General features: G+C 43.9%; 1 protein-coding gene across 1 annotated transcript; it reads right to left on the bottom strand.

The window, feature by feature from the left end:
• Positions 1–394: 394 nt before the first annotated feature.
• Positions 395–12,894, bottom strand: Poglut3 (protein O-glucosyltransferase 3). The gene is made up of 8 exons (XM_090319570.1): positions 12,661–12,894; positions 10,923–11,120; positions 10,090–10,373; positions 8,891–9,107; positions 5,946–6,142; positions 4,739–4,933; positions 2,556–2,660; positions 395–919 (listed from the first exon to the last, which is right to left on the bottom strand). The coding sequence occupies exons 1-8, from the start codon at positions 12,872–12,874 to the stop codon at positions 794–796; spliced, it is 1,536 nt and encodes a 511-aa protein (XP_090175696.1). The 5' UTR covers positions 12,875–12,894; the 3' UTR covers positions 395–793.
• Between the last annotated feature and the right edge of the window lie 3,617 nt (positions 12,895–16,511).

The raw sequence follows: 16,511 nt of genomic DNA, 5'->3' as shown, positions 1-16,511 counted from the left end.
CACTGGATACTGGAGGCAGTTTGCAAGAGGGGAAATCATGCAGTGAGGAGGTGACAAAAAAGCCCTTATCAGATACTTTCCCTTTCTACTTAATTGGAAACAAGTGTGAGGATGTAAGCAGGAGACTAAAAAACAGACCAATAATGTAATATCATCAATAGATTTACAAAAGATTGTTCTCGGGCTGGGAGTTTGGCCTAGTGGTAGAGTGCTTACCTAGAATGCATGAAGACCTGGGTTTGATTCCTTGGTACCATATACATTTAAAAAAAAAAGCTGGAAGTAGTGCTAAGGCTCAAGTGGTAGACCTCTAGCCTTGAGAAAGTCCAAGGACAGTGCTCAGGCCCTGAGTTCAAGCCCCAGGACTGGCCAAAAGAAACAAAATAATAATAATTAAAAAAAAGCTTGTTCTCCATTTTGGCAAGCCTCCCTATCTATCTTCTATGAGCCACAAGCACTCTTCTTTAGAGAAAGTATGATGCTTGCTAAGAACAGATTTTCCTCAAAAGAACTGATTACCCAGATACAGAAAAATACTTGCTCAGATACTGCTCTATCTGTCCATGTTATGCAAAGCTACCCAAAGAACTGGTTCGCTGGGAGAGCCTTCTGTCTCCTGGTTGTTTTCTGGAGACATGCTTTACTCTTTGTAGCCCAAGCTGGCCTCAGCCTCTCCAGTGCTCGGATTGCAAATGTGCGCCGTCATACCAACCTTCTCTCACACATCTTAGCATCCATATTATGTTGTCCCTTGTTCCCTACAGGTGTAGCTGGAGTGTGAATCTGGGCTGGTTTAAAGATCTTCCCTTGAAGGCCTTTTCCTGCGGCACTGGCAGATGGATGTGTTGTCATCTGGCTGAGGGACAAGTTCCATTCCATCACGAATCTCAGGTTTGCTGGACTGGTGCTCCGCATATTTCTGAAATGTATGTTTGAAAGCCACTGTGTGATTGGTTTTCCAGACCTCTACCCTACCTACCTCCAATCATTATGTTTCACTATAAAATCAAAGCCCTGGTTTATTTTGGTCCAAAAGTTGCCTTTTTTCCCCTCTTTGGTACCAGTCCTGGGGTTAGAACTCAGGGCCTAAGCACTGTCCCTGGGCTTCTGTTGCTCAACACTAGTGCTCTACCACTTGAGCCACCACAGTTCCATTTCTAACCTTTCTTTTTCTTTTCTTTTGCTAGTTAGTTGGTGATGAGAGTCTCATAGACTTTCTTGCCCAAGGTAGCTTTAAACTGTGATCCTTACATTTCAGCCTCTTGAATAGAATTACAGGTACGAGTTGCATTTTAACTTTAGTTCAGATGGCCAATACTGCTGCAACATTCCATAATCTGGCAAGGATCTCAAATCCACAAATTTATGAGTAAACTGAGCCTTTTCACGAGACACCAAGCCAAATGTCCCAATGTGAAATAAATAAACTTGTCTCCTCAGTTTGTAAAATGAACAATTAACATGCTGAATTAAATCAGCAAACCAACATGATAAACAATGAGGAGGAAGTAGGCAGTCACACCTACTTCCCTTTAGGTCTGGATTTATTATTTTGGTGGCCTTTGGTTGTGAATTCAAGACCTTGTGCTTGCTAAGCAAGCATTCTATGCTTGAGCCTACCTTCCGCCCTGTTTTGCTTTAGTTATTTTTCAGGCAGTCTCTCAGTCTCTCTGTCTCTCTCTGTCCCTCCCTCTGTCTCTCATCTCTTGGCTAGGGCCAGTCTCCAGTAGAAATATTCCTGTATCTACTATTTCCATGAATCTGGGATGATAAACGTGTACCACCATGCCTGGCTTGTTGGTTGAGCTACTAACATTTTTGCCTGGGCTGGTCTTGAACCCTGATCCTCCTGATAGCCACTTCTCAAGTATCTGGGATTATAGGCATGACCTACTACTATATCTAGTCCCCATATCTGTTTTTTTTTTTTTTTAATGGCAACAGGCCTATGAAATGTTCTATCCTGCCCAGTGACTGGGCTATTCCTAAGCATTTGTTATTTCACCTTAATGGTTCTGTAAGCATTTGGCTATGTATTCCAGGAGAGCCAAGTAAACCTGACAGAAAAATGCTTTAAATAGCTGATTCTAATTATTATTTCAGAGGAAGAAATTCCTACTATTATAATGAAAGCCAGGCCAAGAAAAAGGACAGAACCCTTCTAGGAAAAGGAAAGGCATAGAAGGATATTCACTTTCATTTCTACCCTTCCCCGCTCCCTCCCACCCCCCAAAAATAAGCTGAAGCTAACAGGGCTGGAATCATGCTCAAGGGATAGAACAAAGCCAAGGCTTGGAGGCATGGCTCAGTTAGTAGAGTGCCAGCCAATGAGCAAAAGCATCAGGTACTAAGTCCTGGTCTTAGACAAAGGAAGGAAGGGAAGGAGAGAGGGAGCGAAGGAGGAAAGAAGGAGCTAGAACACAGGAAAGAGGCCCTGGTTAAGCCAGAGTTCCACAGACTCTCTGATCCCTTCAAGAAGCAAGGAAGAAGGTGGCAAGGCCGGGCACGTGATCCTAGGCCTGATAACCCCACAGGATGGAGCACCCTGAGCTGACCTGTAGCACTCTGTAGTAGTAACAGTAAAGCCGGCATGGCTGCAGCAGCTCCTGAGCAGCTATTTGCCCTGCTTTTGCAATCTTCTCCGCTTCTTCATCATTGTCCTTAGAGGGGAAAAAAAAAAGCCATGACAGTTACTCCTGCAGCTAAGAAAGAAAGCGACCCAAGGGGGAGGAAGGACAGATGTGGAGTTGAATGTGAAGAAGATCATAATGGAAATACAACTTGTGAACAACGTTTAGAGAAGAGTGGACTTAACTAGTCATGTCTGAGATCCCACAGTAGGACAATGCTGCCTTGATCAGGACTATTTCCTGCTTTCTAGCATAGAAAGAAGGCTTGGGGACTATCAGGCAACCTAGTCTTTGCTTAAGAGTCAAATAAATCAACTTTCATGTTGAAACATCTTTTTAGCTGGGCACTGAGGCTCATGCCTATACTCACAGCTACTCGGGAGGCTGAGATCTAAGGATCATGGTTCAAAGCCAGTCCAGGCAGTAAAGTCCAAGAGAATCTTATCTCCAATTAACCACCAAAAAGCTGAAAGTGGAGCTATGGCTAAAGTGGTAGAGTACTAGCCTTGAACATAAAGCTCAGAGACAGCACCTAGGCCCTGAGTTCAAGCCAAAGACTGGCACAAAAAGAAGAAAAAAAAGAAAAGAAAAAATATTCTTTAGGGGCCGGGAGTTTGGCCTAGTGGTAGAGTGCTTGTCTAGCATGCATGAAGACCTGGGTTCAATTCCTTGATACCACATACATAGAAAAAAGCCAGAAGTGGTGCTGAGGCTCAAGTGGTAGAGCTCCAGCCTTGAGAAAGTCCAAGGACAGTGCTCAGGCCCTGAGCTTAAGCCCAGGACTGGCAAAAAAAAAAAAAACTTTTTTCCCTCCACCCTTCCCTCTTCTTTACGTTCTTCATTTATTTTTTGTGCCAATGCTGAGCCTTCTGCTCTTCCTTGGCTTTTTAAGCTCAAGACTGGCATTCTCTTGACCACACCTCCACTTCTGTCTCTTTCCTGGCTAATTGGAGATAAGAGTCTCTCAGATTTATCTACCCAGGCTGGCTCTGAACTTTAATCCTCGGATCTCAGACTTCCAAGTAGCTAGGATTATAGGCAGAATAAAAGTTTCATTTAAATGCACCATCAGAGCCAAGAACTTTTGTTTTAAAGTGGTACTGATGAGAGATGACATGGTTGCTGTAATCAAGGAAATTGACTCCTTAGGACCCACTGGCTGTGCTAAAGGCTCTTTAGTACCAGGAGGCATGGACAGCATGCCTAATTATGTGTTCAGAGAACAGGCGTACCCCACTACCAAGGGAAAAAGCCATTTGCTGGCAATTGTGGGTATCATAAAGAATTGCAAAAACAATTTTCTGCCTAGTTCTTCCCATAACCAAATATTGCTTCTCAGAAACTTGAGAATCAAGTGTTTTAATGGAAGGCTACAGTTTTATACATTCATAATAAAACTCAACAGCTTCTTAATACTGTTCCTTTTGTGTGTGTGTGTGTGTGTGTGTGTGTGTGTACCAGTCCTGGGGCTTATATTCAGAGGTCAAGGCTAGCATTCTACAGCTTGAGCCACCACAAATTCTACTTGACTGGCTTTTTGGGGGGGAAGTTTATTGGAGATAAGAGTCTCATAGACTTTTCTGCCTGGGCTAACTTTGAACCACAACCCTCAAATTTCAGCTGCCTAAGTAGCTAGAACTACAAATGTCAGCTCCTGGCACTGGGCTATATGGTTTCTTATTTTTAAAAAGGAACTCCTATTTTATCATTAATTTGTGATATTAGACTACCTTCATTGGTGAAGAACATGTGCTTTTATTCTATGTAAGGAGGAAAAAGTATCATATAATAGTCTTAATTATTTCTTTATACATAAAATCCTTTAATTCTGCTCTTTTCAACTTGAGTGTTGCATTTTATATGTTATATATGCGTATCTGTGTGTATACATACATAGTAATCCACTTAGAAATTCTAGATTCAGTACAACACTGTACTTCCGATCTAAAAATGCCCTAAGATGTTGAAATGATTCTGATGTTGGTTCTTTAGGTGTTTCAAGGGAGCCAAAACATCAGAAGATCATATTCCATCTGATTTCACTGTGTCAAGTTGAATGGTCTCGGTCAGAATGAAATGTGGATACATACAGCTGGAAACGTACATACCTTGGCCCACTGAATTTTCTCTAGTAAGTCGCTGAGATTTCTTTTCACTGGAACATAATGCTTCCAGGGCTGTAGTTCCATGTAGAAATGTTCATAATAAGGTGAGTCCTGCTTCAGAACCAGGCTGTCTCCCAACATGAGATATGGGAACCTGTACGCAGCCACAGTCCCATCCACGTTCACCTGGTACTTGTACTGAGGGATTGCAAAATATAACCATGAACTCTGGGCAGGCACAATCCAGCCACCTCCTTTACTTCTGCTTCTCACTTGCACTATGACACGTAACACTAGGTATAGAAGAACTGTTTTCTATTTTTTTAACCCGCGCGTGTGTGTGTGTGTGTGTGTGTGTGTGTGTGTGTGTGAAATGGGGCTTGAACTCAGGGGCTGGATGCTATTCCTGAGCTTTTGTGTCAAGGCCAGCACTCTACCACTTGAGCAGCACAGCTCCTCTTTCAGTTTTTTTTTTGCAGATAAGTGCCTCACAGACACTTTTTCTGCTCTGGCTGGCTTTGAAACATGATCCTCAGATCTCAACTTCCTTAGTAGCTAGGATGGCAGGCATGAGCAGCCAACCAGTTCCTGGCACTTTTTTCTTTCTTCAGTGATAGACTTCAAACCAGGGCATTAGATGCCTGCTCTGCAAATGTCTGACCAGTTGTTTCCTATGCAGCGATCAGATGTATCACACAGGTCACATCCCCATCTCCTCTGGGTCTCAAGTGATACTCGGAGGAGACGGGCAGGCACCACAGGCATCTGGAGAGATGGTAGCCCCATAGTTCATGGCATCGGCAGGACTTTATGTCCAACTCTAGCTCCTATTTTCCTGAATTCTTTTTATTTGCCAAAGGCATATGAGATCCCTGCCTCTAAAAAAGACACTTATGCTCCCAGTTTATTACAATAACAAAACCTCAAGAGAAATAAATAAATCCTAAACCTCAAGATCACCCTTTGAACTATAGTTTAAACATGAAATTGAGTTTGGAGCAAATTGGTGGACAAACTTACTAACCACCAACCAAGCAACCACAGTGAGAGTTTGTACTTTCCCGAGTCTCATAAAGTATGAAAGCACATGTCAGTTTATAAGACAGAAGAAATATGTGTAAATGCATCTAGCTGGTAGGCTTGGTACACGAATGGATCATGAACACACATTTACTATATTATAGCCACACAGGAAGTCTCAAATGCATACCTTAAAAAAATCAAAGAACCCCATCAACTTGGCTTTTCCCAGTTCCTTCTCTTTCTCTTGGAAAAAGAAATATCCTGTAATTCCTGCATCCACTAGCTGTGGATTTTCTTTGGACAGCTGTACCAACTGCAGCCTCTCCTCCCGACTATCTCTACCTCGGAAGAAAGCTTTCTCTGTTTTGTTGATCCAGGAAGGCCCTAGAGGTTTGAGGCCATAAAAAATCAATTATGAATTTGACATTTTCACAGGGTAACGATAGTCATCTTTCATTCTCCATTGTCATTTAAGACATTAATGCTCTTTTATCACCAATATCCATTCTGTAAAGTATAAACTACTTCCCAAAGACATGAGATTGTCTAATTGGTCAGAGATACTTGCAAAAACAATGTTTTTATTTGCTGAATTAAAAAATCCTGGCCAGGAGTTTGGCCTAGTGGTAGAGTGCTTGCCTAGCATGCACGAAGACCCGGGTTCAATTCCTTGGTAGCACATATATAGAAAAAAGCTGGAAGTGGTGCTGAGGCTCAAGTGGTAGAACTCTAGCCTTGAGAAAAAGTCCAAGGACAATGCTCAGGCCCTGAGCTCAAGCCCAGGACTAGCAAAAAAAAAAAAAAAAAAAAAAAAATCCTCCTGCCAGGCATTGGGCTCACTCCTGTAATCCTAGCTCTGAGGAGGCTGAGACATGAACATTGTGGTTTAAAGTAAGTCTGGTTAAGGAAACCTGGGAGATTTTTATCTCCAATTAATAACAGAAAGAACGAAAGAAAGAAAGAAATAAAGAAAGAAAGAAAGAAAGAAAGAAGGCTGGAAATGGAGCTATGGCTCAAGTTTTAAAGTGCTAGCTTTGAGCAAAAGAACCCAGGGACAGTGTCTAGGCCCTGAGTTCAAGCCTTAGGAATTGCAAAAAACAAAATAAAATAAAATGCTCCCTTTATAACCATTTGTCTATTAATGAATGTTCACATAGGCACTGGTTTTTGTTTTAATTTTTAATCATACAAGACCAGGAGACGTCCAGAATAACACTGGACCAAATTCAAAGCAGAAAGAGATTCAATGACTTGGCCCACTGGTGGTTTCTGTCGTATTTTATGTTTCACAATCAAACATGAGCTAGACTTTTGTTCTTAGGGTGACCAGAAAAAACTGTCCAACTAAGTGACACTCATAAGTCTAGGATTTGAACTCAAGGACTTATACTTGCTAGGCTGATGTTTTACTACTTGAACTACATTTCCAGACATTTTTTTTTTCTGGTTATTTTGGAGATGGAGCAAGCTTTTCTTCTATGAAGGCTTCTCCTTGAAATAAAATCCTCCAGCTCTCAGCCTCCTGGGTAGCTAGGATTACAGGCGTGAGCCACTAGCACCCAGCGGTACTTGGAACTCTCTAATCCTTAGTGTATACAGAATTTTTTAATACAGAAAAAACTTTTTCACCTGTTTTCTAATATGCTGTTAAACATAAATACACAAACCAAGTAATATGCATATATTTATAACTTCCCTTTTAGTAGAAGGGACATTGCTAAAAGAATGAATTCAAATCAATCACTATTATTCTACCTACAGAGTTGCTGATTAACACCTATGAGTGTTCTGAGAGATAAATTATAAAGTTATAAAATTCGAGGAAGAGGGTCAGTCTCTTTATTCTTTTAGCACAATTCTTAAGAATTAGGAGTAGGCCAATTTGTATTTCACATCAGTTTATAAGAAGTCTCTGATCTGACCTACCAAATAAGTTCCAAATTACAATAGAGAGAGGCTGAAAGGTAGGACAAGGTTTTAGTGCAAAGAATTTACAAAGGTATCTTTTACTGTCCCACCAATTCAAGGCCATCAAACACTGAGAAAAAATTGGAATACAGGATTTTTTTGGTGGAGGCAGTCAGTTGTGGGACTTGAACTCAGGGCCTAGGCATTGTCTCTGAACATTTTTGCTCAAGGATAGTGTGGTACCACTTTGAGCCATAGCTTCTCTTCTGGTTTTGGGATGGTTAACTGGAGATGAGTCGAATGGGATTTCCTGATAAGAGTCACATGGGATTTCCTGCCTAGGCTGGCTTTGAACTCTGATCCTCAGATCTCAGCCTCCTGAGCAGCTAGGATTACAGGTGTGAGCCACCAGCCCCTAGTAGGATAGGGATTTCTAAAAGATCAAAAAAGGCAGAAAAAGAAGATGGGAGAATTCTTTACAATGTATTAAGACAATTCTCATATGTTTGGATAACATTTTTTTTTTTTTTTTTTTTTTTTTTGCCAGGCCTGGGCTTGAGCTCAGGGCCTGAGCACTGTCCTTGGACTTTCTCAAGGCTAGAGCTCTACCACTTGAGCCTCAGCACCACTTCTGGCTTTTTTCTATGTATGTGGTACCGAGGAATCGAACCCGGGTCTTCATGCATGCTAGGCAAGCACATTGGATAACATTTTATAGTTTTCAAAATTCTCATTTTAACTGGCAATACAAGGCTCTGTGGTTGGAATAATATAACAGCTTTACTAAATATATCAGTTTTCAAAAGGTATATACAAATGACTAAAGGAGACTCTGAAGGTTGGTTTGGGCATAACTACCCCAACCTGTATTCTTTATTTTTCTTGCTAGTCAAAGGCTTAAACTCAGGACCTGCGAGCTGTCCAAGAATTTTTCCGGAGATTAGTGCTCTACCACTTGAGCCAAGGTTCTACTTGTGGGGCTTCTTTTGTTTGTTTTGCTTTTTTGGTAATCCCAGATAGAAGTCTCATAGACTTCATGCCCAGGCTGGCTTTGAACCATGATCCTCAGATTTCAGCCTGCTGAGTAGCTAGGATTACAGGTGGCAACCAGCAACTCCCAGCTCAAAATACATGTTTTTAATTTTCAGATCCAGAATATTAAAAATAAGAATGGTTATTTGTATTTACTTCACCTTCTCTCCTAGAGAAGGACCTTTAACTTACCTGTATGTCCTTGAATGGAGAGGAGATCATTAGTGACACCTCGCATGGCTTCTAGGGTGGAATGGGTGACGTCATAGGTTGGAAGGACAATATCTCTGGAATCCAGAGACCCACACCAGGAAATGATAGCCAGTGGCCTGGGGGTTTCCTTGACCTTCCGATGCTCCAAAGGCCAATCTCCAAGATTAATGTAAAATTCCAAATCCGGCAGTAGGACCTGAGTAAGCAAGGGTGTGAACGTCAGTGCCTGGAGTGTCTCAGAATTCAATCCCCAGTACTGCAGGAATCCCTTTTCTTTCCTGACCATTGGTGATGGAGCTGACCACTCAGATCAGGGAGAAAGGACAAGGATGCCTCTCTGTTGTGGGCCAGTCAGCAAATCCCAGGAGAAGATCCTACACAATTAATCCATTTAGCTGGAAGGTCAGAGGTGGCATCTGTGATTGGTATTACAGAAGTGGGCATGGGTGACTCTAGAATCCTCCTTGATAGCTGCCTAAATAACCATTGACACAGTCAGAGCTGCTTTGACACATCTACCTTTGTCTCCAAAATCCACCACCCCATTTCATATCATGGTTGAAGCCTTTGCTGAGAACCTTAGTATCACTGGCCTAAAAAGCAGCAGGGGCTTCCTAACTAAGAGCTCTGACTCTGCTTTCCACAAAGCTGTCCAAGTCTATGGTGTGGGCACACACACACACACACACGCACGCACGCACGCACGCACGCACGCACGCACGACGTGCTTGGTGGCATTAGGTCTTGAACTCAGTCTCCCTCAGCTTTGTTGCTCAAGACTGATACTCTCCCACTTAAGCCACAACTCCACTTTTGGCTTTTTGGTGGCTCACTGGAGTTAAGAGTCTCATTGACTTTTCTGCCCCACCTGGCTTCAAAGTGAGATCCTCGGATCTCAGCCTTCTGAGTAGCTAGGATTATAGGCATGAGCCACTGGTGTTTGGTAAACCAGAGAAATTAAAGAAGTGACTCAGAAAAACCCTGCTAGTGCCTCATATGGCTCACCCTCCTGGGATGGGGGGGTCTCATAGGTTAGAGGCCTTAGGAACACTCAGGTGGTAACTTCTCATCTTGAAATCCATTTTTATCCCTTGCTATTATAATTCTAAGTTCTTCTTAAGTTACCACAAAATAATTCAACTGTTTTATTTTGGGGATCAGTTCATTCATTTTCCTACCTTTCTTGCCAGGGAGAGCAAAATCTCATCAGAGAACATTTTGAAATCTGTGTATTTCCCTAGTGCTCGCCGGTAAATCTGGTTATTGAGAATCGTGTAATGAACAACCGCACCCCTCTCTTCCCCAAATCTTCTGGGGACTTCATGTAGCATCTGCTGGAGATCGATGTTAGGGAAGGAAGCAAAATCCTTGGCAATCTGTGGCTCCTCGAGTGGACAGGAAAGAATTTCCTGCCAGGCCTCAGGATCTTGTGGACAACTGCAATACTCATGGTACACAGGACCTGGGGAAGGCAAACACAGCACCCTGCTCGGTGACAAGTGCCACCACACTCAGTGACAAATACCACCAAGGGAGTTTGTTTTTGGCTAGTCTTAGGGCTTGAACTCAGAGCCTGGGCACTGTCCCTGTGCTTCTTTTTGCTCAAGGCTAGTGTTCTACCATTTGAGCCAGATCTGTAGCTCAACACCTGAAATCCTGGCTACTCAGGAGGCTGAAATCTTAGGATCATGGATCAAAGCCTACTCCAGGCAGAAAAGGCCATGAGACTCTTATCTCCAAATAACCACCAGAAAACTGGAAGTGGAGCTGTGCCTCAAAGTGACAGAGCACTAGCCTCGGGCAAAAGGAACTCAGGGACAGTGCCTAGGCCCAGAGTTCAAGCCATAGGACCAACCCATTCCCCCTCCCCCCCATCGTCCACCTCCCCCTATCAAATTAGGTGGAGAGTTCCTGTGTATTTATGTTTATTTTGTTGTACAGGATTTCAAGTCATCAAAGTCTTGGGACCTACCCATGGGCTAACTTTCTTATACTATTAACAACCACTTACCTTTCAGAATATAGGGAGATTGAGCCACATGTTCATCTCCATAAAAGACTTCTATCTTTAGTCCTTCATTGACAGTATCATATAGTCTATACCTCACCAAAAATGTTCCATCATTCCTATCCAATGGTTTAGGAACCTGAATCCGGACTAACTCCTTAGAAGAAAGAGATTTTACTACTACTCTGAACAGTGTTTGACCTGAAAGAAAAACAAATACAGAGATAACTTTACCACTTAGTGATTATTATGCCTCAATTATTGGCCAACAGTCTCCAGACTGACTGAAGTTACTTTTCCCTTTGGTATTGATGGAAAGTAAGAATGATTTCAACTTGCAAGATGTGTGAGACCAGGCTATAATAGGACAGGCTCCAGTCTTTAAAAGTCAATGATCTAGGGCCGGGAGTTTGGCCTAGTGGTTAAAGTGCTTGCCTAGCATGCATGAAGACCCGGGTTCAATTCCTCGGTACCACATACAAAGAAAAAAGCCAGAAGTGGTGCTGAGGCTCAAGTGGTAGAGCTCTAGCCTTGAGAAAGTCCAAGGACAGTGCTCAGGCCCTGAGCTCAAGCCCAGGACTGGAAAAAAAAAAAAAAAAAAAAAAGTCAATGATCTAACATTTGGATCATGAGTCATTCACACGTTCACAACGATTTGTTGCAGGAACAAAATGCATTAAAGAAGCAAAGAAGAAATTAACTTTCTGCCTACTTGATCTTTTTTTCTCCTTTGCATATCATTGAAGATTCATTAACTAGAAATCTACAAACTCTTAAGAATAAAAGACCCCAATAGTAATTCAACTTTCTCCTTGAAAAATATAGATGTCTTTATGTACAATCTTGATATCTAATTACCCTAATTAATCCCATCCCAACCCAGGGTCCAGGGTCCTTCCCCCAAGCAGGAGCCCACTTCCTGACAGAAAAGGCACCATCAAGTCATTCTGATTATGTCCTGGTAAAAACTGGTGCCCATGGGTGGGAGACCTCAACCTGTAAATTAGGAAATCCTGACGGGCCACAACTTGAAACCTGAAAGACAAGTCAAAAGAAGTTGTTGCTACACTGTGCTTCGTTAAGGACCTGAGAGGGTGGACTGGCTCACGTGGCCATACCTGCAATCCTAGCTACTCAGGAAGCTGGGCTCTGAGGATGGAGGCTCGAAGCCAGCCGGGGGCAGGAAAGTCCATGTGAGACTCTTGATCTAATTACCCCGCCCCGCAAAGCGGAAAGTATTATTGTTATTATTTTAACCCGGGAGGAGGTCCTAGCAGAATGAGATTGGTGGATAAACTCCACATGCCACAAAGAGGAAAACCAGCCGGATCTCCCTAGATCTGCTTTAATCCCAAGAAGAAAAGGAGGAAACGTGCCTGGCACGTCCGGTGTGGCCCTGTGGGCCCGGACAGTTCAACTCCACGCGATTCGATTCCCGACCCCGGTGAGTGGGTGCGGGGACCCCCCAGCCCCGCCACACTGCCGCCCAGACCCGCATGCAGTCGCCGGAGGAAGGGCCCCCGCCCACCCGGGCCACACCCCGCATTCCACTCCCCGCCATCCTTCGCTGGGGCCAGCCATTCATTCATCCAACTCCCTCCCTCCGGGGCGTGGCGAAGGCGGGAAGGGAGGCAGCGCCGATCCCGGGGAAAGGGCGACCCGAGCCGGGAGGAGGACGCCGCGCAGGCCGCGGGCGGGTGGCGGGGCGCGCGCGGAGAGTCGCCGCGGGGCCGCGCGCTACCTGGGGGCGATCGCGTGAGGTTGCGGCCCTCGGTGTCGACCGCCTGCAGGTAGAAGTAGCGGACGGGCAGGACGACGTCCGCCTGTAGCCCGGGTCCCCACACCAGGCTCCGGGGCGCGCTGACCGGTGCCCCCGGGACGCCCGCGGCCGCCAGCAGGGCGAGCTGCAGCGTCAGCGGTGGCAGCAGCAGCCGGGCCCGCGGGCGGAGGCGCATGGTCGGGCCGTGGCGGCGGGAAAGGGCCGGGCCCGGTCTGGTCCGGCTGGGTCCCGGCCCACCGGGGGCGGGCCTCGGCTTGGCTCCCGGCCCCCGCCCTCCCCGTGGAAGGCGGGCGCGCGTCCGGCACCCGGGGCGGGGCGGGGACCGACGCCCCACCCAGGACCGGGCAGGCGAGCCCGGATCTCGGTAGACGGAAGGGGCCGGCCGCGTCACCCCCAACCCTCCCTAGCTTGCTGAACTTTGTCACCTGTGTTGTGGTTATTTGGCTTTTTCTTTGGCCCAAAGGGGTTTTTAGCAGACCTCCTGTTGGAACTCGAGGCCTGGGGCTTGGCGCGCCTCCAGCCCTGCGTTTTGTTTTGCCAGTTGATTTGTGGAAGTTTCATAGACTTTTCTGCCTAGGCTGGGCTGGAACCTTGATCCTCCTCATCGCAACACCCCTACCCCAGCCCCTCCAGGACGCAGCCGCTCTGGTGATTGCTCTGGAATGACTGTATGGTCGCTGTAGGGTGGAGATTCCTGCCTGCCTGGACAGGCACAAGCTGCAGTGTCCAGGCCTTCCTCCCTCCCACTTCCCCTTCCCTCCTCTCCTTCCTTTCTTTCCTCCCTCCCTCCCTCCTGCCATAACTCCTCTCACAGCTAAGCACTAACTCTGTAGTCTCTGTTTTCACCTGGTTTTGCTCAACACCCTCCCTCACTGGACTGTGATTCCCTTTGCTCACTGCCTCTTCCCTTCCCACCCTCCCCTCTTGGACCAAGTGTTGACTGAGTTTACTGAGTTTGGCCTGGGTTGTCTTGAACCCAGTGTTTCAAGCACAAGTTGAGTGCTTGGCCTTGGTTGTACACACACACACACACACACACACACACACACACTCACACCCTCCCCAACGTCTAGAAGCTTGGATATGGGCAGAGGCTGGGTCCCTAGGGTCTGAAAGCACACTCACTCTTGGGTAAACAGTTTGTAATTACTTCTTTCTTTTTGCTTCTGGATTAAATCTATTTGAAGGAAGTAAAGATTCTCGGGCTGAGTGTGTGTGACTAAAGGAAACAAAGCTCCTACACTCTACTGGTAGACTCCCAAGGCCCAAATCACACCCAGGCCCTGTGTGCTCTCTGGCCTTTAATTGTGTTAACACCAGCGTTTTTGTTCTGATCAGATTTTACCAGAGCAAACCCTTTCCCACAGTTCTCTTGACCCAGTTTAGAAATGTTAAGCAGAGGTTGTACACAGTGTTCTTTGTACTTTAGCTGAGTATCAGGAACCGGTTGTAAATCTCTGGTAAATTGCAGGGCTAAAGTGTAGTAGAATTACTTGTCTATTACTTGTCATTGATGATTTTTTTCCTCCTGGAGTCTGCATGCTTAAATGGAAGGCTATTTGTCATTGAAAGAAAATAATAGAGAACATATTGGTTCACACTCTTCCAAACATACTTGGGTCATCCCTGCCCCCACCCCACCTTCCCCGCAGAGAAAAGATCTGAGGGTTAAGCTCATCTCAGGCAATAGTAAAGTATGACCTAATAAATTATATAACACTTGAGGTCACACCCTTTTTTTCCCCTAAGAAACCATCAAGAAAGCCATATTATATCTGGACACTCTTGTTTAGCTGTACTGAGTCTGTACCAACATTTTCCCTCTTCCTCTTCTTTCCCCTCCCCTTCCTCCTTTCCCTTCTCTTCTTCTTCCTCCTTCTCCTCCTGCTCCTCTTCTTTGCAGTACTGGAGCTTGAACTCAGAACCTTTTACTCTTGCATTCAAGGTTGTCATTGTACCACTTGAACCCTACCACCAATTCTGACTTTTTGATAGTTATTAAGAATCTCTCAGATTTATCTGCCCAAGTTGGCTTTGAACTGTGATCTTAGCCTCTTGAATAGTTAGGATTACAGGCATGAGCCACCAGTATTTGTCTTTTTCTCTTGTAGTTATGTATTTCTTTATGTAGTATATATGTACCTCCTATCTCTGCCTCCCAAGGAGCTGGAGTTACAGGAGTGAGCCATTGCACCTGGACTGCCCTTGGTTTCTTTATAATAAACTCTTTTGGGAAAATTGCCTCATTTTCAATGTCATTAATAAAAGATCTTACATAAGGCTGGACAAATGCAAAATCTATAAGATGTGTAATACTTTAATTATTCCAGTAGTGTATATTCAGCACCTATGTATGTATGTATGTCATGTGTTCTACAAGGTGTTAGGACTATAAGCTCAGTCCTACCCTTCTATATATTATAGCTTGTGGGTAGATTTTAGATTGTGAGACAAAGGTTTAAGCATTCGCACTCATTACAGTCTCATAAAATGGGAGTATTTCCCACTAAGACACAACGACTCATTGGGCCAGCCTGAAACAGGCAAATCTCATCCCAAGTCACCAGGAAGAAGAAGAAAAAAATCAACTGAGTACATTTGCCCTATTCCTTGTGCTCCTGACATTTTTATTTTATTTTATTTTTTTTTTGCCAGTCCTGGGCTTGAGCTCAGGGCCTGAGCACTGTCCTTGGACTTTCTCAAGGCTAGAGCTCTACCACTTGAGCCTCAGCACCACTTCTGGCTTTTTTTTTATGTATGTGGTACCAAGGAATTGAACCCCGGTCGTCGTGCATGCTAGGCAAGCACTCTACCACTAGGCCAAACTCCTGCCTCCTCCTGACACTTTCATATCTAAAAGTAATCACTGGAAGGAGAAGAATAGAAACCAAACCAACAACATTCCATTGAAGTCATTTATTTCCACATAAGCTTAAGTTTGTAACATATTCCACATCTAAAGAATAGTTCTAAGAACTACATAAGAGGACTTAGGGGCTTAGGACTTAGTACTTGATTGTCGAAAAGAGCCCCTGGTGGGAATACATTCACAAATTTGCATGGAAAGTGAGATATTTACATATTGATACTGTATTTAAACGGCATTCTGCGCCATTACCACTTTTGATTCTAAACAAGTCTGTGCCTATAAATCCACTCTAATATTCTGGCTATTAAATTTACAAAAGTTTTGAATTTTCCATAAAAAAATCAGAGTCAATGTCTCATCCCCTTCAGGACTCCTATTTACTTCCTTTTCAAAATAGTTTTTGCTCCTTCATGTATTTAGTTATCTATTATTTGTTTAATATATCACTAACCAAACCCTTGTTAGTAGCAGTAAAGATTTTATCAGCATCAATGCATTTACAATGCAAGGGTAAATTGTTTAGAGAGAAGTCTCTAAAAATGCAAATAGTCTCAACCCTTAAATGAGTTTAACTGTACAAAATGTATGAACATATCAGTCTAACATCTAAATAGTTTAAAAATTTGCAAAGTACTTCCAGTATTGGTTCCCTAGTGATATATTCTATTTACACAGTTATTTTAAGCACAATTTTATTAATAATAATTTTAGAAAATATTGTTATGAATATAAAAGTGACATAAATTACCATAGCTATACCAAAAATAAACCAAGCAGCCATTTGTATGTTAAAATACATAAAACTTTGCTAGACTTCTTTAACAAAGTGCTTTATAAAAGTATAAAATGGTAGATGGTGCTATTTTTATGAATTTTCTTGTTTTTTTGGTTCCTGAACCAGACCAACAGGGAAATATGACAGTGTAAATGAACATTGGCCATT

The sequence above is a fragment of the Megascapheus bottae genome, chromosome 27, assembly GCF_031878675.1.
Source record: "Megascapheus bottae isolate mThoBot1 chromosome 27, mThoBot2.hap1, whole genome shotgun sequence".
NCBI lineage: Eukaryota > Metazoa > Chordata > Mammalia > Rodentia > Geomyidae > Megascapheus > Megascapheus bottae.
Note: the sequence above shows the minus strand (reverse complement) of the source record. Positions and strands in the feature narration are given on the sequence as shown.